The sequence below is a fragment of the Oncorhynchus nerka genome, linkage group LG24, assembly GCF_034236695.1.
Source record: "Oncorhynchus nerka isolate Pitt River linkage group LG24, Oner_Uvic_2.0, whole genome shotgun sequence".
Classification (NCBI taxonomy): domain Eukaryota; kingdom Metazoa; phylum Chordata; class Actinopteri; order Salmoniformes; family Salmonidae; genus Oncorhynchus; species Oncorhynchus nerka.
The window spans coordinates 35,173,970-35,195,603 of NC_088419.1; the positions used below are offsets into that span (position 1 = coordinate 35,173,970).

At 43.9% G+C, this 21,634-nt stretch overlaps 1 protein-coding gene across 4 annotated transcripts in view; it reads right to left on the reverse strand.

Annotated features, from left to right (window-relative positions):
• Positions 1-804: 804 nt before the first annotated feature.
• Positions 805-21,634, reverse strand: part of LOC115107906 (gephyrin) — a 130,772-nt gene continuing 109,942 nt past the window's right edge. Inside the window, exons 9-22 of one of the 4 annotated variants that reach the window (XM_065008849.1) lie at positions 19,901-19,943; positions 18,326-18,463; positions 11,425-11,517; positions 11,000-11,055; positions 10,189-10,308; positions 9,713-9,771; positions 9,238-9,391; positions 7,534-7,655; positions 7,244-7,331; positions 6,016-6,089; positions 4,501-4,565; positions 4,305-4,408; positions 2,669-2,765; positions 805-2,201 (exon numbers count right to left, since the gene is read on the reverse strand). In XM_065008849.1, coding sequence (XP_064864921.1) covers positions 2,068-2,201; positions 2,669-2,765; positions 4,305-4,408; positions 4,501-4,565; positions 6,016-6,089; positions 7,244-7,331; positions 7,534-7,655; positions 9,238-9,391; positions 9,713-9,771; positions 10,189-10,308; positions 11,000-11,055; positions 11,425-11,517; positions 18,326-18,463; positions 19,901-19,943 — 1,347 coding nt within the window. In that variant the 3' untranslated portion in view covers positions 805-2,067. Of the gene's footprint in view, positions 2,202-2,668; positions 2,766-4,304; positions 4,409-4,497; positions 4,566-6,015; positions 6,090-7,228; positions 7,332-7,533; positions 7,656-9,237; positions 9,392-9,712; positions 9,772-10,188; positions 10,309-10,999; positions 11,056-11,424; positions 11,518-18,325; positions 18,464-19,900; positions 19,944-21,634 lie in introns of all 4 variants that reach the window. The other 3 variants (XM_065008848.1, XM_065008847.1, XM_065008846.1) reach the window with 3 other exon arrangements.

A 21,634-nucleotide genomic window follows, 5' to 3' on the forward strand; every position in this document is an offset into this window, starting at 1 on the left:
AACGGCTAAATATTACAATAAGAAGACTTTGGTCAGAATTAGTGGAGTTATGGAGAATAGACTGTGCACCTCACGATCATATATGATTAGTGGAATTATATTGTAATATCACGTGGCAGTGTGCATGAAGTCAATGAAAAAGGGGTCACACTTTAAATGAAGTAGCCGTCCATTTATAAAGGCTTTACATAGGATATATAAAGGCTTCATAAACACTACATAACTGCATCACAAATCCTCTTTAAGAGTATGTAATACTATAAATGGTTTATAAAGGGTGGCATAACCATTCCCACTTTACGCGTATACATCATTTATAAATGATTTGTGAAGCATTTATGTAGTGCTTAAGAAGCGTTTACGTATACTATATAAAGCTTTTACAAGTTGTACTTAGTTTAAAGTGGGACCGAAAAAGGAAGCAATTGATGATTCTAGGTAGGGTCAGTCAACGGCACCTGCACTGTATCTATCTGCCCAAACACAGTTTCAGAAGTATTTCCACTGTATTTTCTATGAGGGTAATCCGCTCTCATCTCTCAGTGACACGTGTAGTTAATCAACCGTTCAATGGCCTAGGTTTCTTCATAGGCTGCGGAACGTCCAGGGCCCGGTATTCATAAAGCGTCTCAGTGTACCAGTGTTGATCTAGGAATATAATCCGAATTGCAAAACGAATCCTAGATAAACACTCCTACTCTACAGGCCCCGGAAGTGCTAATAAACTTGATCAACGTGATCATGTTAATGGTCCACCCTAAAACAAGGTGTCACTGCACGCATCAAAGAAGAACACTTTTTTTTTCTTTGAATAGGTTTTTATTTGAAAAAAGGAAACCCAACAATTTTTGTAATTTTTTTTTTTTACATAATGATCAAGGATTTTTATTATCGTAGTCTCTTTCATCAGTTTCATATCATTACGGAAAATGTATTATAGTACAGCGTTGTTCAATGTCTCTTCATTGCTTAATAATAATAATTTCCTTAGGAGTGCTGGTCACATATATCTGTACAATATGGTTCATCTTCTTCGCATTTTTTTTTATCTGTACATTTTTTTGTGAAGTCAGTTAAAAAGGCTGTCAGCACTTAAAAGAAGCTGTTTATTTTATTTCATGTTTTTTTCCCCCTTACTCTTAGTCAATCAAATAAAAGTTTTTGTTTTTCACGGGTGACCACGCCCCCAGGGGGTTCGGGCGCAGAGTTGCACCTGGCCAGATGATAAATAAGGAAGCTTCAGGGTCTGGGCAGGTTGGTTGGTGACTGCCCCCTTCCCTCCTATCACCACCATCGTCCCTGCCCAGGCATTTGGCACTGCGCACATAAACAAGACTCACAAGATAAACAACAAGCAAAGCTCTTTGTGAAGCCATTATGATGCATACTATAACGAGAGAAAAATAGAAGTGTGTGGCGTCACCGTTAAAGCGTCACACCACAGAGAAAGTAGACCTAGATTATGCCCTCCCCTCCTTCCTCTTAACCGAGCACCGTGGGAAATCTGGAGTCTTCCTCATTGTTTTTCTTTATATTTAAAAAAACAAACATTTTTCCCCCACTAAAGATGAGAAAATAATATATATATATATATATTTATTTATTTTTTTGTCCTGGCAGGCACCTACAGCTCTATTAAAATGCTACCGATATCGATAAGATCTAGCATTGAACACACAAAGCAATTGCAATGAAAGGAATTAAGTTGATTTATAATATAATAATGATAATAAGAAGAATAATGATAACAATAATACGAATAATCATAATAATATATTACAGAATAAATCTCTTTTGATAATTCGATTTTTTTCTTTAAAAGTTATATTTTTCTTTGTCTGAAATACTATTATAATCTTTTTAAAGTAATTATATATTTTTTGTATCATATGTACCTAGCTTTGTGATCGAGATGTTGACTATACCTCAACGTTATCCAAATCAATAAAAACTAGCTGTGCCGTTGCATATTACAGAATAGTCAATGATATGTGGACATGCACCGTGAAACACCCATTTGAACCCTCTCTCTCTATGAAGCCATCTCAACGTCCCCCTTTGATGACATCATAGCCGGCCGATGACCATGACGTCGACCACCTCTCCCTTGTGCAGCTCCACATATTGCTCTGTTTTTGGAGGTAGCATCAGGAGACCATTGGCGCTGCGCATGCTCATCAGCCTGCTGCTCACCTGGTTACCTACAGGATGGAGGAAAGGATAGGGAGGGAGGAAATGAGGAGAGAGAAAGAGACTGATGGTGAGAATACATGCACTTTAGGCCCTAACCAACCACACAAGTCCAGGAGGATCTATCCCATGACAGTCAGGATGACCTCGGAACCACACCATGCAATGGGGTGAGAGGCTACTAATACCACACAATCTAATTGTAGCTCTTTATGCACTTGAGCTCTACAGTATACTGAATCAATTAGGCACTACATGGAATACAAAACAATGAAAATAGTCACAGTGGGAGGCTTTGTTAGATTAGAGGACTGTAGCTAACCCCTCTACAATTGCCCATGAACAAAATCAATGAACAGTCCATTGATAGTCCGTTATAGAGCCTGTGACTACACATGCAGTATAGTATAGCAGCGTATCGCTCCGTATCGCAGGGCACAATAAAACAGAATAGAATAGAATGGGGTTCTATTATTACCTGTGCTCTGTGCCCATGGCAGAGGCTCCTGGTGGTGCCATGTCAGAATGCAGCGGTGGTACTCAGGGCGAGGATCCAACTTTACGTCACATGACAACTACGAGACATGAAAGGAAGTAAACAAGTGTACACTTCAGGAGTAAGGACAGATTATTGGGGCGCAAAAATGTAAACGCTCATAGGTAGGACCCAGGGGGCCTCATTTATAACCGTTGCATACATTTCACACTAAATATCTGAGTGCGCCATTTCTGAAAAAGAGTACTTATGCCAAAAAATATAGATTATGAAAACTTTGCACACGCCATACATACTTGTGCGCATGCTTTCCGTTGTAAATCAGACCTGTCGCAAAACTGTGTGCACCTGAACGAGCATTATAACGGCACCTGGAAAACACCCTCCATTCACCTTTCATGGTGAAAATAACACCATTTTGCTGTAGAATTTGGAACTATTGGAATTAGGCAACAGCAGTTTCTAAAAGAAAGAGCAATGGCAAATGTTATAGTGTTTTTGGAAATGGCAGAATCTTTTAATCTTTTGCAGTAACTTATGGCAAAGGAATGTGAGTTTCTGAAAGAGAAAACAATGGCAAATTGTTGTGGACCTTTTCCCCCAACCCAAATATTCTGGACTGAAACATTGTAGGCCTACTCAACAACAAAAAAATACAGTAGCATACTTCAATGTAAAAGATAAAGTGCTGGTCTTTGAAATTCGACTGTGTAACCTATTATAAACCACACTGCCTATAGGATCGCATACAGCAAAACTTGAAATGCACAGCAATTTACTAGGCTACTAGGCCCAATTAAATGAGATTTGGGCATGGTATGTTGTTGTATGACTTCTTCATGAATATGAACCCATCACAGCCAGAAGAGGTGAGGAATTTATTCTGCAATGTTTATGAAAATAAAATAAATATAGGAAATAGATTTCTATGTCAAATTATTTTACTTTCCAAAAATAAAACAGAGCTATCCACTCTCCACTCTTCACTAACGTCAAAAAGCTCCTGTTAAAAAAATAATCAGAATAAGAATAAGCATGTCATCATATCCCCTCTATGCACAAAATACTTTCTTGCCTGCTTGCAATACAACACCTCAACCACTATATAATGTGCATACGCAGAGTATAAAATGTGCATACGCAGAGTATAAAATGTGCATACGCAGAGTATAAAATGTGCATACGCAAAGTATAAAATGTGCATACGCAGACTATATAATGTGCATACGCAGAGTATAAAATGTGCATACGCAAAGTATAAAATGTGCATACACAGAGTATAAAATGTGCATACGCAGAGTATAAAATGTGCATACGCAGAGTATAAAATGTGCATACGCATAGTATAAAATGTGCATACGCAGAGTATAAAATGTGCATACGCAGAGTATAAAATGTGCATACGCAGAGTATAAAATTTGCATGGAGCTGATCCTACTTCGAGGTACGCGGGCTATTTCTCAATTCCTTCTCAAAACGCATCGGAAGAGAAGATCCCAGATTCCTCCACTCTGACCTTCTCCTCCAATGAATTTGGAGAGGAAGGCGAGAATAGAGGACGCAAGCAATTGAGGTAAGACAAATTGAGAAAGATTCATGGAGCCCTGTGCCTTCTTACCCTGGCTTTGATGATGGTGGGCCGTGGGTCCAGGATCCCCTGCATCTTCCTTAAGGCGGGGATAACAAAGAGGTTACATGTCACCACGGCAGACACGGGATTACCTGGGCCCGGGGGAGAGAAAAGAAGAGTGTGTTAGAAAACCAGTCTGGAAACGATTGTCTGATTCCCTCTTTCTCTTTACTTTACACACTACCTGGGAGGGCAAAGATGAGTTTGCGAGCGCCGTCCATATCCAACGTGGCGAATGTTGTCGGGAGACTGAAATGATGGGAGAAGAGAAGAACAACACGGTTGTTCAAGGAACCATCCATCGACACATCCACCTAGCCAGCCATTCATCCATCCATCCATCGACACATCCACCTAGCCAGCCATTCATCCATCCATCGACACATCCACCTAGCCAGCCAGCCATTCATCCATCCATTGACACATCCACCTAGCCAGCCATTCGTCCATCCATCGACACATCCACCTAGCCATTCATCCATTCATCCATCCATCCATCCATCCATCCATCGACACATCCACCTAGCAAGCCATTCATACATCCATCCATCGACACATCCACCTAGCCAGCCATTCATCCATCCATCGACACATCCACCTAGCCAGCCAGCCATTCATCCATCCATCCATCCATCCATCGACACATCCACCTAGCCAGCCATTCATCCATCCATCGACACATCCACCTAGCCAGCCATTCATACATCCATCCATCGACACATCCACCTAGCCAGCCATTCATACATCCATCCATCGACACATCCACCTAGCCAGCCATTCATCCATCCATCCATCGACACATCCACCTAGCCAGCCATTCATCCATCCATCGACACATCCACCTAGCCAGCCAGCCATTCATCCATCCATCGACACATCCACCTAGCCAGCCATTCATACATCCATTCATCGACACATCCACCTAGCCAGCCATTCATACATCCATCCATCGACACATCCACCTAGCCAGCCATGCATCCATCCATCCATCGACACATCCACCTAGCCAGCCATTCATCCATCCATCGACACATCCACCTAGCCAGCCAGCCATTCATCCATCCATCGACACATCCACCTAGCCAGCCATTCATACATCCATCGACACATCCACCTAGCCAGCCATTCATCCATCCATCGACACATCCACCTAGCCAGCCAGCCATTCATCCATCCATCGACACATCCACCTAGCCAGCCATTCATACATCCATCGACACATCCACCTAGCCAGCCATTCATCCATCCATCGACACATCCACCTAGCCAGCCATTCATACATCCATCGACACATCCACCTAGCCAGCCATTCATCCATCCATCGACACATCCACCTAGCCAGCCATTCATCCATCCATCGACACATCCACCTAGCCAGCCATTCATCTATCCATCGACACATCCACCTAGCCAGCCATTCATCCATCCATCGACACATCCACCTAGCCAGCCAGCCATTCATCCATCCATCGACACATCCACCTAGCCAGCCATTCATCTATCCATCGACACATCCACCTAGCCAGCCATTCATCCATCCATCGACACATCCACCTAGCCAGCCATTCATCCATCCATCGACACATCCACCTAGCCAGCCATTCATCTATCCATCGACACATCCACCTAGCCAGCCATTCATCCATCCATCGACACATCCACCTAGCTAGCCAGCCATTCATCCATCCATCCATCTCACCCTGGTTTCATGAAGACTCGTCCAAAGTGGATCTGAGCATGCAGATCAATATCCAGCACCTGTTTCAGATAGTCCTGAAAAAGAGGATCACACATTTTGGAGTTTTCAAAGGTACACATAAACATTAGACAAAAACATTCACCTTCTAGTTATAGTGTAGCTGTACTTAAAACCCAGATAGGTCTTGTGCACCATTGGGGTGTATTCAACAGGCACCAAACGGAAGACAACTGACTGAAACAGGAAGGGAGTACTTAGATAGAAATGTTTCATTGCAAAAATGTTTTCGTTTTGGGCCCTAATGAATACGACCCTTGCTGTGTGAAATTGTACATTTCTCCACATAATATTAACACCACAAGTACATGTATGTATGTAACATTTGTGTCAAATGTATAGGTAACGAAATAGCTGTAAAAAACTAAACAATTATGTCCTCCAAAGAGGGATGTGCAAATTAAAAACCTGGTCTCAGAGCATTTTGTATCATTATGTAAGTAAATTCGAGATTTAGCATTTAGTATGATATGTTTCGTAAGGTATGTATTAATTAGTGGATGTCCATCACCCATTTCGTATGATATATTACGAATAACAATTTGTATTATATGTTACAAATTTTCAAAACGTACTATATTGTAATGAAACAGCAGGGAGCAGGTCTCGAACCCTCGACCTTCTAGCCCGAGGTCCGGCGCGCTATCAACTGTGCCGTAAAAGCATGCTCGTGCGGCAAGGTCGATTTCCGCGCTTATAAACCCAGGGTCGTTACAATATATTACAAATTTGCACAAGGTGGTAATGTTAGCTATTTGGCTAACGTTAGCTAGGCTAGGGGTTAGGGTTAAGGGTAGGGTTAAGTGTAGAAGTTAGTTTAAATGGTTAAGGTTAGGGGAAGGGTTATCTAAAATTAAAAAATAGCTAAAACATTTCTAAAATGCTAAAGTTGTCCGTAATGAGATACAAACTCACAACCTTTGGGTTGCTAGACGTTAGCCTTATACTCCCATCCATCCATCCTAATTAAATGTTTTGCCTTCGATAACTGTCTTATGTAACCATACCAAACATAACATATCATACTAATTTGTTACATCTGGTCTATGAGACCAGGCTGAAATAATATCTACTATATATTTTTAAACAGTTCCCCATCCCAACCACAAGGTGTCAGTATAGTGCAATGTCATGACCAATGACCATTCATACTCACGATTTGCTCACATACCTTCTCTCCCATAGACACCCCTCCAGAGGTGATGATTACGTCAGCACGGCTGATGCCCTCGTTCAGGGCGTTCAGGAGGTCATCTGGGCTGTGGGGCCGATAGACAGAGAACAGTTACCAGTTACCATCAAACACCACAGAGGAGGAGAAGAGAGGAGGAGGAAGAGGACTAGGAACAGGAAGGAGAGTAGACAGAGAAGAAGAGAAGGGATAGGAGGAGGAGGAGGAAAAGGAAGATGAACAGAAAGGGGAGGAGCATCAAGAACAGGAAGAGGAGTGTGAAGTCCTACTTGTCTCCCACGATGCCCAGGTTGATGGTGGGATATCCGTGCTCCTGGATGGTAGCGAGCAGCGTGGAGCGGTTACTATCCCTGATCTTCCCTGGATGGAGGTCGTCCTCTGGGTTCAACAGCTAGAGACACCAGGGGCCGTGTTCATTAGGCACCAATTGGAGAAAAAAAAACTAACTGCAACAGGAAGGGACAACCTGGATTTGTCCAATAAGAAACACTCATTGTCGGTTTCTGTTGCAAAATGTTTTAATAAAGACCCAGTGCAGCTGTTTTGATCTCAATATCAAATCATTTTTGGGTAACAATTAAGTAACTTGCTGTAATATTTTAAAATGGTCAAACGTGAACAAATTTAGCTTTTTGGCAAAAACGATTTCTCTAGCAGGAATTTTGCTAGGACTGTCTGGGAGTGATCAGAGTGGTGCGGGGAAGGTCACCAAAGCGATGTACTAACCACAGGATTGTGGTGCAGGGATCAATCCACTAGAGCGGAGGGGCCTAATAGGAGGGATATGTAACCTGAAAGCTAGCTGTTATTAGCAGAGAGGTTTGGAACTCTCTTTATTTGTCTATTAACATTTACCCCTGGTGTAGGTTGAATATTTCCCAGGGATTTTACAAATGTTCCATCCTGACAACAAATCACTTTCTCCCTGGTAACCCGGTATTTCCAAAGCCGGAAGTGTCATTCAAAAGCATGCCAGGTTTGGCTGGGGTAGGCCGTCATTGTAAATAAGAATTTGTTCTTAACTGACTTGCCTAGTTAAATAAAGGTTAAATAAAAATGTATAAATAAATCAAGTCAGTTAAGAACAAATTCTTATTTACAATGACGGCCTAAACCCGGATGACGCTGGGCCAATTGTGCACTGCTCTATGGGACTCCAAATCACGTCCGGTTGTGATACAGCCTGGAATCAAACCAGGGTCTGTAGTGACGCCTCTAGCACTGAGATGCTGTGCCTTAGACTGCAGTGCCACTCGGGAGCACAGGTTTGATAAGAGCTTTGATCGAAAATTCAAGCCTGAAGCTACCTGACCCCGATAAGCCATACATTAAATACATTTTATGAGCCATACATTATGAGCCCAAGCCCAAAAAAGCACAAATGATTGTGCCGTGATCCAATACATATACAGTATGATATATAGGCTTCTGCTGTTGATATAAATAATGTTTTATAATGTACTGCGTTCACACAGTTATTTATCCAGTTATATATCAGTAAATGCCGGATTCCCGCCAATCAACCCTACCCTGGTGTCAACAGGCCAGTCAAAACTCCCCTCATGCAAAACCTGCTGATTAGAAAGTCCTGTGTAAATTGTATTTTCAACCAGCAACTATTAGGGAATAACTATTAGGGATAAATGTTATCGCACTTTTATAGTGTGAGTTTCATTAGTTGTTGATACAAAACAAAGGGAAACTGAATTTTGACTGCACTGGGCCTTTAAAACAGGAGCCTGGGTTGGTGCAGGTCAGCACACTCATGTACTGTTATGACTGTCCGAATACAGTACTTTGAACAGCTTCTTTTCCTCATGTCATTCCATCTATGATTAGGGCCTGGAGGTTGGGCTGATCACAGGACCTGACCAGGAAAAACACAGCCAAGTGTGTCTGTCTGTCTGTCTGTCTGTCTGTCTGTCTGTCTGTCTGTCTGTCTGTCTGTCTGTCTGTCTGTCTGTCTGTCTCACCTCGTTGCCTGTGGACATGACAGCCACCACGGGGAACTTCTGCACCTCCACCTCGGTGACCCCTACGGTGGCCAGCAAGCCAATCTCAGAGGGGCCCATGTGGGTTCCCTTGGACAGGACACATTCCCCACGCTTGATGTCATGACCTATGGGCCTGGAGAGAAGCGGAGACCGGGAGTGGATAGGATTCAGAGGGACACCATTGAAACATATGTTCACACATTTTACAGACAAATAACTACAGACACTCACACACTTCATACAGAAAGACACATACACATGTGGTTTCCATATGTGCAATATGTGTTTGATCCCGTTCCATCTATTCCATTCCTGCCATTGCTATGAGCCCACCCTCCACCAGCTTCCACTGACACACACACACACACACACACACACACACACACACACACACACACACACACACACACACACACACACACACACACACACACACACACACACACACACACACCTGATGTCCTGTCCTGGACGGGCCTGGACGAGGATCCGCACCTCCAGCTCCTCTGTGCCCTGAGAAGGAGACAAGACAAAACATTCTGTAAGGAGCCATCATCACAACCATTTACTACTGTCCCCTAATCTAGAAGACTCCCTACTAAACACTATTCTCTGTTCCTGGGTAATCAGCATAGCCGCTAAAGCCTTCAGCAGCTAGACACTCTACCTGATACTAGGCTTTGTCTAACTATTGTCTAACCAACCCCTGGATGTAGACACTATATCCTGGTACTAGCCTAAGTCTTTTGTTGGAAGGCTCTACTGTCCCAGACCTAGACACTGGACTAGTAAGTTTCTACTATATTGTCACGTTTCTAGACCTTATACCCAGGTAATAGACAGACACTGCTAGTTCCTTAGAAGAAGCTAGGACATGAACCCTGTCCCTCTTCACAGGGCTAAGGGTCAGGGGTCAAAGGTGAGACTCACGTCCTCAGACTCGCGGAGCAGCTCTGTGTCCTCCACCTGTACCACAGCGTCCGCCCCACAGGGGATAGGAGCTCCCGTCGTCACCCTCATCACCTGGCCTGGCATCACTGTATGGGTGGGCTGCAAGGGAGAGAGAGAAAGAGACTGGTGTCAAATACGCACACACACACACAAACACACACACACACACACACACATGCAAATGAACGGACACACACTCGGACGTACACAGACGTTCCAAACGTATCTGTAGAATGTCCCCCTAGGCTCTCTTAGAATCCTAAAACATTGGTATGTGTCTAAGCGTAAGGTATTATTGTGTTTCCCAGTCACAGGCAGACACATAGCAACAGCACAACAACATATCGCATCAGACATGCAGAAGGTGTATTGATGTGTCAGTGTGTTTGTGTGTGTGATCTCGTGTCATGCATCAGTGTGTGTGTGATACCGTGTATAATGAGGCCAGGCAGGCGGCCCACCTGCGAGTGAGTGGGATGCTGGGTAATTCAGTATGCTGAGTCAGTACTGTGTCGCTACGCTACGGAGGCGTGTTCCTCGCGCGCACACACGCACCCGCGCACACACATACACACTTCTGCTCTGAAGGAGTGTTTTACATCCACCTCCTCTGTCTAGCAGCCATGCCACAATTGTATGTGTGTGTGTGTGTGTGTTTCGATATTTCTCTACATGAAGCAGGTTTCCAGCCAGTTGCTTGTAGCTGTGTGTGTAGTCACGTTATAGAAATGGTGAAGTGTGTGTGTGTGTGTGTGTGTGTGTGTGTGTGTGTGTGTGTAAGGGGGCGAACCTGTTCTCCAGCCTGGGATTCTCCGATGATGAAACGGTCACCTGGACCATCAGCCGCTAAAAAAATAAAATAAAATGTAATTACATCTGTGTGTATGTTTGTATGATTGTGTGTATATGCTGCTGCGTGTTTATCAATGTGTGTCTCTGTGTGTGTATGCCGTGTGTGTGTGTATCTACGATATGTGTGTGTGAGTGGGTGACTGTGGAAGAGTGTCATTTAGCTGACTCGTGTTTCAGTGGGTAGTGCCTCCTGACTTCACAAACAGGAAGGGCATATCAGCACAGAGAGAGGGATAGCATGCCATGTATTCAGCAGTACAGTACAATATGACACAAGGCGGTATATATTATGTGTGTGTGTGTGTGTAGTGTAGTGTGTGGTTGTGTAGGCTACATTGCAATATATTACAGTTGAATACATACCTCTTACTGCATAACCATCCTTGACAGAGGCGGGGAACGGGGGCAGGTTGTCTTTGGCATAAACGTCCTGAGCCAGGACTCGACCCATCCCATCTAGAGAAAGAGAGAGGGGATGGAGGAGGAGAAGAGAGAGGGGATAGAGGAGGAGAAGAGAGAGGGAAATAGGAGGAGAAGAGAGAGGGAAAGAGGAGGAGAAGAGAGAGGGAAAGAGGAGGAGAAGAGAGAGGGAAAGAGGAGGAAAAGAGAGAGGGAAAGAGGAGGAGAAGAGAGAGGGAAAGAGGAGGAGAAGAGAGAGGGAAAGAGGAGGAGAAGAGAGAGGGAAAGAGGTAGGAAGGGAGAGACGGATGGAAAAAGAAAAAAGAAAGAAAAAAACGTAGAGGGAGAGAAGAGGGTATGAGAGAGAGAAAGGGAGAGGAGTGAGAGAGAGAAAGGGAGAAAGGGAGAGGAGTGAGAGAGAGAAAGGGATAGGAGTGAGAGAGAGGAAGGGAGAAAGGGAGAGGAGTGAGAGAGAGGAAGGGAGAAAGGGAGAGGAGTGAGGGAGAGGAAGGGAGAAAGGGAGAGGAGTGAGAGAAAGAAAGGGAGAAAGGGAGAGGAGTGAGAGAGAGAAAGGGAGAGGAGTGAGAGAGAGGAAGGGAGAAAGGGAGAGGAGTGAGAGAGAGGAAGGGAGAAAGGGAGAGGAGTGAGAGAGAGGAAGGGAGAAAGGGAGAGGAGAGAGAGAGGAAGGGAGAAAGGGAGAGGAGTGAGAGAGGGATTGAATGGAATTGAGAGGGAGAGAGGGAGAGAGAGAGAGAGAGAGAGAGGGAGAGAGAGGAAGGGAGAGGGGGAGGGAGGGAGAGGGAGAGAGCGAGGGAGAGGAGGGACAGATGGAGGGAAAGAGGGAGAGAGAGAGAGAGGAGGGAGAGAGGGCATCTGTTTCAGATGAAGACACGGAGAGACATATGTGCCAGAGGTGTGTGTGTTAGAGAGAGAGTGTGACACCTCTCATCAGGATCTCTGTGGGTGACTCACCACCTGACCAGAAAAACTCACACAAACACCTGAACAAACACACACACACACACACACACACACACACACACACACACACACACACACACACACACACACACACACACACACACACACACACACGCACGCACACACACACACATACACCCAAACCTAAAAAACACACACATCCAAACAAACACACACACACCGGAACAAACATACACGGACACACACAAACACAGACTCTCGTGTGTGTGTCTTCCTGTGATTATTAAGTGGGTGTTAATGTGAAATCTGATCTATGATATCAATGACTTACATGAGACAGAGAGCTAAGGATTGGGACACACACATACGCAAAAGACTCTCACACACATAAGAGTAGGTTCAATTAATGTTCCAAATCTTTCAAATACTTCAAGCATTTGATTGAGCCTGCAGTGCCAGGTGTTGGGACGTGAGTGGATTTGCACTTCTGGGACTATTCAATGAATTGATAGTCTTGTGCCAGGCAAGCTTAGACAAGCTAAGACAAGCTCCATCAAGCACACACACGGACCATGCCCCCTCCTCCCCCACCACACACCTATCTCTCTCCCTCCCCTCCGACCCACACACCCCTCTCCCCTCTCCTCCCCTGACGCACACCCCTCTCCATCCCCTTCCCCCACCAGCACGGGAGCTCTTCCATCCTGAAACACCCTCCCCCAAAACAACATGAAACATCACTTTACTGGGAGAAAATAGAGAGAACACACCACCATAGCTGTTCTATTAGTCATGATGAGCACAGAACTGAATCAGAAGTGTGTGAGTGTGTAAGTGTGTGTCCTGTGTCCTGCCCCCATGTCAGGTCTGTGTCACCACCACCACACTGATGTCACACAGCCAGGGGGGTGACCACGGCCCTAAGGCACTCTGACAAAGGCCCTGAGGGCAGTGCCCTAGGAAGAGCTAGGGGGACAGACATGCTCCAGGACCAGTGTGTTTATACTCCTCTGAATGTGTCTGTACACTGTAATATGACATTCAGAGTATGTGTGTAACATCTAAGCCTGCAGACAAGAGCCAGAGTTAGCTTAAACCCTGTCATGTGTAGTTCAGGACAGCGGAGTCAATCACCACCTTCCGGAGACACCTGAAACCCCACCTCTTTAACCTCTTAAGTCGACCCTCTACTTTTTTGAACATTCTGTTAAAAATCGCGCAACATTTCAGCGCCCTGCTACTCATGCCAGGAATATAGTATATGCATTTGCTTAGTCTGTGTGGATAGAAAACACTCAGACGTTTATAAAACTGGTTAAATCACTGCTGTGGCTTTACCAGAACGGCATTTACATCGAAAAGCACAGGAAAAACTGATCACTGAAAATGGGAAAATATATCCATGCGCTACTTGAACCCATTGATAAAGGTGAACCACAATTAATTGACTGAGGTTGCAGTACCTACAGCTTCCACACGGTGTCTAGAGTCTTGTCATTTCCCTTCGAGTTTTTTCTTGGTCAAACACATGCAGGGCACCGTATCTCCTCAGGTCTAGGACCGGATATTTTCGTTGAGTTTCTAGCCGGACATTTTTCCAGACGGACAGCTAATGATCTTTACATCGCCTCCTGATGAATTTTATCGCTTATTAACGTTTACTAATACCTAAAGTTGCATTACAAACGTATTTCGAAGTGTTTTGTGAAAGTTTATCGTCGACTTTTTGAATTTTAAAAAATGACGTTACGTTTTGAAACTATGTTTTTTTCGTTTATCACACAGTCTACATATAACGATATCTAGGCTTTATATGGACCGATTTAATCGAAATAAAGACCCAAATAGTGTTTATGGGACATCTAGGAGTGCCAACAAAGAAGATGGTGAAAGGTAATGAATGTTTTCTATTTTATTGTGCGGTTTGTGTAACGCCGAAATGCTAATTATTTTGTTTACGTCCCCTGCGGGTCTTTTGGGGTGTTACATGCTATCAGATAATAGCTTCTCATGCTTTCGCCGAAAAGCATTTTAAAAATCTGACTTGTTGCCTGGATTCACAACGAGTGTAGCTTTAATTCGATACCCTGCATGTGTATTTTAATGAACTTTTGAGTTTTAACTAATACTATTAGCATTTAGCGTAGCGCATTTGCATTTCCAGAGCTCTAGTTGGGACGCAAGCGTCCCGAGTAGAAGCAAGAGGTTAAGGAATACCTAGGATAGGATAAAGTAATCCTTCTCACCCCCCTTAAAAGATTTAGATGCACTATTGTAAAGTGGCTGTTCCACTGGATGTCATAAGGTGAACGCACCAATTTGTAAGTCGCTCTGGATAAGAGCGTCTGCTAAATGACTTAAATGTAAATGTAATGTTAAATGTTCATATTGTCAGTGAGGTGGTTGAGCCTGACAAGGTGCTACAAGTCTGTTCCGTACCAACGACATTCTATTGTAATATGAATAATGTTATTTAGCAGACGCTTTAATCCAAATGACAATTTTACATACGGTTGGTCCCGGGAATCAAACCCACCATCCTAGGACCACACTGTTGAGCTACTGATCATGTAGTGCTAAGTTAGGTAATGGTCACTTACTTTATGTCTGTGAGTCTCTGGGTCTCCTGGTTTCGACTCCTTCGACTAAGGTGGTAGTTGCGAATCTACCTCTGTTTATTATGGATGATCAAATCCGGAAAGAGCTGAGTTGGTTTGCTAAGTTTGCTATCAGTTTTCATGTACTGTCGGCAGGATTTCAGGCAGATGCCATTAAGCATGTTGTTTCGTTCAGGAGGCAATACTTCTTGTATCTGAACAACAATGAGTAACAGTTAAATGTGTATTTTAAAATGAGGCTCGGGGAGAGGCTCTACGCAGGGTTTGCCTTCACAGATAGTATAAGGTGCTTTGAGTGTGGGGATTTGGGGCATAAGAGCTTTGCATGCTCACATAAAGCCCATAGACAAGGTGAGGATACAAGCGCCAGTGGCGGAAATCAAGGTCGACTTGCAAGGGGCCATGAGACATAGGTAGCAGAGCCTGGGTGTAGTTATGCTATAGATGGTGGTGTAGATGAGGCTGGGTGTAGTTATGCTATAGATGGTGGTGTAGATGAGGCTGGGTCTAGTCATGCAATAGATGGTGGTGTAGATGAGTCTAGTCATTCTATAGACGGTGGTGTAGATGAGGCTGGGTCTAGTCATGCTATAGATGGTGGTGTAGATGAGGCTGGGTCTAGTCATGCTATAGACGGTGGTGTAGATGAGGCTGGGTCTAGTCATTCTATAGATGGTGGTGTAGATGAGGCTGGGTCTAGTCATGCTATAGATGGTGGTGTGGATGAGGCTGGGTCTAGTCATTCTATACATGGTGGTGTAGATGAGGCTGGGTCTAGTCATGCTATAGATGGTGGTGTAGATGAGGCTGGGTCTAGTCATGCTATAGATGGTGGTGTAGATGAGGCTGGGTCTAGTCATGCTATAGATGGTGTTGTAGATGAGGCTGGGTCTAGTCATGCTATGGATGGTGTTGTAGATGAGGCTGGGTCTAGTCATGCTATAGATGGTGGTGTAGATGAGGCTGGGTCTAGTCATGCTATAGATGGTGGTGTAGATGAGGCTGGGTCTAGTCATGCTATAGATGGTGGTGTAGATGAGGCTGGGTCTAGTCATGCTATGCCTAGACAGGTTATGTTATTGGATGAGGAGAGTATAGTGGGGAAGGGCAAGTGACTACGGGCGGTTGAGGAGGGTGTCAAGCTGTTTGTAAAATCGTACAACACGCTATGAAAAATGAGGGGCATGGTGTCCTCTCTCCCAGGAAACGGTTTAGGTTGAGGAAGTGGGTCAGAACCGTGCGTAAGGGTCGACCTTCAGACACTGTTTAGATGTATAGTTTCTTTCTGGCACTGGGGCTTTTTGAGCTTTGCTATTGGTCTCTTTCTTTGCTGGCTTTTCTCCCACTTCTTATGGAGACTCTTCGGGTAGGCTCACTCAATATAAATTGCCCCAGAGATGTGGGAAAGAGGAGTCTGTTGGGTGAATATGTAAAACAAAAAAAAGTACAGGTGTTGTTTAGTGATGTGGTGAATGAAGTCGATTGGGGGCTCTGGTGGAAAAGGGCAAGTGTGCTGAGCCATGGAACAAATGTTAGTGCAGGGGTGGCAGAAAAATGTGCTCCTTTGTGCAGGGGTAGACTGCTTGTAGTAAAATCAGAAATTAACAACAGGGGTTTTGTCCTTATAAATGTGCATGCGCCTAACACAGTCTTAGACAGGAACTCTGTAGCTGTACGATGGATTTTATGAAAGATAGAAATGGGGAGGAGACTCTATCAGGCTCAGTGGGGGTTCAGGGACTTCATTAAGCAGTTTGATCTAGTGGATGTTTGGAGAACTAGACATCCCAACACTAGACAGTATACATTGGTAAACGTCTTTAGGACTAGGGTGAGTGCAGCCCGACTAGATCAGTTTTACATGTCCAGGAATCAGAGCAATAGGCTGTTGGGAGCTACCATTCTCCCGGTGGATTTTTCGGGTCACCACATAACCATGGCTCAGTTGTCTATTTTACCAGGGCTTGGGCAGGCATCATATTGGAAGTTTAATGTAAAGCTCTTACAAGATGTCACTTTTTGCTGAGGTTTTAAGCGAAGAGAGGACTATGTGTCTCTGAGTCAATGGTAGGATGTGGGAAAAGTCCAAATTCGTCTTTTCTGTCAACAGTAAACAGCTCTCTCATCTTCAGAGGCTAGGAGAGTATTGGGGGAACTCGAGCATAGTATCAGTGAAGTGGAGGTAGAGCTGGTGGGGCAAGGCAATGTAGACCTCCAGACTAATTTAGCTGAATTACGTAGGGACCTGGGCAGTTTTTTCCAGGTTAAAGCAAAGGGAGCACTTGTAAGAGCTAGGTTCTCCATGCTCAAGGAGATGGACGCTCCCAGCTCCTTCTTATTTGGTTTAGAAAGACAGAGTGGTGAAGCCAAGGGTATGCATTGTCTACGCCTGTCTGTTGGGCGGGTGACCTCTGTGGTGGGGGAGATGCAGGATGTTTTCTGGTTCGGCCATCACTGGCTGAATGCGACAGTGTTGTACATGTCCATCCACGAAGGAGGACAGGGCCTGGGGGAACTGGAGAGCAGGGTGGCTGCATTCTGACTAAAGGCGGTGCAGAGATTGCTGTACCCATACTGATGTCGGCTGGAGGGAACCAGCATGCGCACTGCTGAGGAGAGCTGGCAGATTACGGTTGGACCAGCAGCTGTTCCGCATGAGGCTGGAGATGCTGAGTACAGCAGGTATCTCTAAGCTGATGGCACCTAGTTTACTAAGGCTGAGTGACCGGCGGCTGCTGGGGAGAGGGGTGGAAAACCCCGGAAGTCTTGGCACAACAAACAGGACTAACATCTTTTAGGCTGCTGGAGAGATTCCTGGGGGAGGTCTAGGTGGCACTGTCTGAAATGGTAAGTGGGTGTTTCAGCGGCCAAAGGGGGAGGTGCCACCACTGTTTCCACCACTGCAGTTGACGGCAGAGACTCGGGACTGGCAAGGGGGAGGACTGGAGGACTTGTTGGACTTTAACACTCGAGCCTGGGGGAGTTTGCATCTATAGTTGATGTGTTCGTAAGGTGATATATACAGTAATATGATGTAGTCAGTGGATGACTCACTCTACTGCCTGACCTTTGTAATAGATGATTGATAGATGTACTCATCATGCTGACCATACACAATACAGACTAGTTGATGTGTGTGCTGATTTGTGCATGTATGTGTGTATGTGTGTGTGTGTGACATGTGTGTTGTGTAGTTGACGTGTGTATGTGTGTGTGTGTCCTCACCTCCATACTTTCATGTGTGTGTACAGTATTTGTGTGTTCACTTTTATAGCTTATGTGTGTGTGTGCATTCCCCTCCTTACCTCTGTAGTTGATGATCTCAGTACCCAGGATGGCGGTCATCTCTAGCACAGTGATGAAGGCCTTGTCCATGGAGGTGAGGGGGAACGGGGACATGCGGTGTCTCCGGGCCACCTTGGTGATGTCCACTGCACTGTGACCTGACGGGAGAAGAAAGATAGAGCAAGAGAGAGAGAGAGAGAGAGAGAGAGAGAGAGAGAGAGAGAGAGAGAGAGAGAGAGAGAGAGAGACAGAGAGACAGAGACAGAGACAGAGACAGAGACAGGGTCTTACACAGAATCATACACCTACAGTACCAGTCAAAAGTTTGGACACACCTACTCATTAAAAGGGTTGTCTATATTTTGACTATTTTCTACATCGTAGAATAATAGTGAAGACATCAAAACTATGAAATAACACAAATGGAATCATGTAGTAACCAAAAAAAGTGTTAAACAAATCAAAATATATTTTATATTTAAGATTCTTCAAAGAAGCCACCCTTTGCCTTGATAACAGCTTTGCACACTCTTGGCATTCTCTCAACCAGCTTCACCTGGAATGCTTTTCTAACAGCCTTGAAGGTGTTTCCGAATATGCTGAGCACTTGTTTGCTGCTTTTCCTTCACTCAGTTCAACTCATCCCAAATCATCTCAATTGGGTTGAGGTTGGGTGATTCTGGAGGCCAGGTCATCTGAGGCACTCCATCACTCTCCTTCTTGATCAAATAGCCCTTACACAGCCTAAATTATAGTCCCACTATGGGATGGCGTATTGCTGCAGAATGCTGTGGTAGCCATGCTGGTTAAGTGTGCCTTGAAGTCTTAATAAATCACCAACAGTGTCACCAGCAAAGCATCCCCTCACCATCACACCTCCTCCATGCTTCACGGTGGGAACCACAAATTCGGAGATCATCCGTTCACCTACTCTGCGTCTCACAAATACACGGAACCAAAAATCTTAAATACACGGAACCAAAAATATTACATTTGGACTCAAAAGGACAGATTTCCAGCAGTCTAATGTCCATTGCTCGTGTTTCTTGTTTAAAACTTTTTTGGTTATTACATGATTCCATATGTGTTATTGCATTTACACACACACACACACACACACACACACACACACACACACACACACACACACACACACACACACACACACACACACACACACACACACACACACACACACACACACACACACACACACACACACACGATTTCAGCTATTGACAGCAACCATGTTGTTTCTAATAACAGCAGCGGAATAATTCCAAAGGCAAGCGGAAGAACAAAGCCAGAACAAAGCCTTCTCTTCTCTCTGCCTAGCAGCACAGAGAAGAGAAGCTACAGTGCACGGATTTCTCTTGACCAAATTCCCGGTCCTATAAACTGATGATTCCACAGCCTATTTCAGATTGTGAACATGGGCCTCAGTTAGCCCCTGGCACAACATCACTCGTGTGCGCGGACAGATGCACGAATGCTCATGTATGAACACACACGCACACATAGACGTGCACAAACAATAGTCATGCTACAGGGGAAGCTCTAACTCGCTTCTTAAGGGCGTGTGGCAGAGTGCTTACTTGATCTTAGGATGTTTTCTTTGCTGCTGTATCGTGACTGCACCTGGCGAAGGAGAGAGAGAGAGAGAGAGAGAGAGAGAGAAAGAGAGAGAGAGAGAGAAAGAGAGAGAGAGAACGAGAGAGAGAGAGAGAGAGAGAGAGAGAGAGAGAGAGAGAGAGAGATAGAGGGAGAAAACTTAGACACAATGAGATTTTTATAGAGCAGGTTGCCTTTTCGACACCTTTGAAAGATGAGATGTTTACTCAACAGTCAAAAAGTGACCGAGAAAGAGGTTTGTGACACTACACCTATCTTGCTCTTTGTCCTTCCATACAGACGTCTTCCGCTTCCTGACCTCGTATCGTTATCCTCTTTGATATGGTGCATACAATCTCACAGACATAGCAGCACTGTAACTCACACAGGTAATACTAATTCAAGTGCCTCTTGTCTTGCTTGATACAGTGATAGCGGCTGGAATAATTTCACTGAGCTCAAATAGATGAGTTAAAATCACAGATATAGCTGGATTAGTTTGACTGAGCTAAAATAGATGAGTTAAATTCACAGATATACCTGGATTAGTTTGACTGAGCTAAAAAAGATGAGTTAAATTCACAGATATAGCTGGATTAGTTTGACTGAGCTAAGATAGATGAGTTAAATTCACAGATATACCTGGATTAGTTTGACTGAGCTAAGAAAGATGAGTTAAATTCACAGATATACCTGGATTAGTTTGACTGAGCTAAGATAGATGAGTTAAATTCACAGATATAGCTGGATTAGTTTGACTGAGCTAAAATAGATGAGTTAAAATCACAGATATAGCTGGATTAGTTTGACTGAGCTAAAATAGATGAGTTAAAATCACAGATATAGCTGGATTAGTTTGACTGAGCTAAGAAAGATGAGTTAAATTCACAGATATACCTGGATTAGTTTGACTGAGCTAAGATAGATGAGTTAAATTCACAGATATAGCTGGATTAGTTTGACTGAGCTAAAATAGATGAGTTAAAATCACAGATATAGCTGGATTAGTTTGACTGAGCTAAAATAGATGAGTTAAATTCACAGATATAGCTGGATTAGTTTGACTGAGCTAAAATAGATGAGTTAAATTCACAGATATAGCTGGATTAGTTTGACTGAGCTAAAATAGATGAGTTAAAATCACAGATATAGCTGGATTAGTTTGACTGAGCTAAGATAGATGAGTTAAATTCACAGATATACCTGGATTAGTTTGACTGAGCTAAGAAAGATGAGTTAAATTCACAGATATACCTGGATTAGTTTGACTGAGCTAAGATAGATGAGTTAAATTCACAGATATAGCTGGATTAGTTTGATGAGTTAAATTCTGAGCTAAAATAGATGAGTTAAAATCACAGATATAGCTGGATTAGTTTGACTGAGCTAAAATAGATGAGTTAAAATCACAGATATAGCTGGATTAGTTTGACTGAGCTAAAATAGATGAGTTAAATTCACAGATATACCTGGATTAGTTTGACTGAGCTAAGAAAGATGAGTTAAATTCACAGATATACCTGGATTAGTTTGACTGAGCTAAAATAGATTAGTTAAATTCACAGATAAAGTGGACAAAGGCCACAACATCCATATTGATTCAACGTTGACAATAACAGATATATTAAGAGCAGTAACAGCAGTATTGATAGTGGCTGCTCAGACGTGGAGCAGGAGGGCTGCGTTTCTCTGAACACATCTGACTCTATGGGAACGAT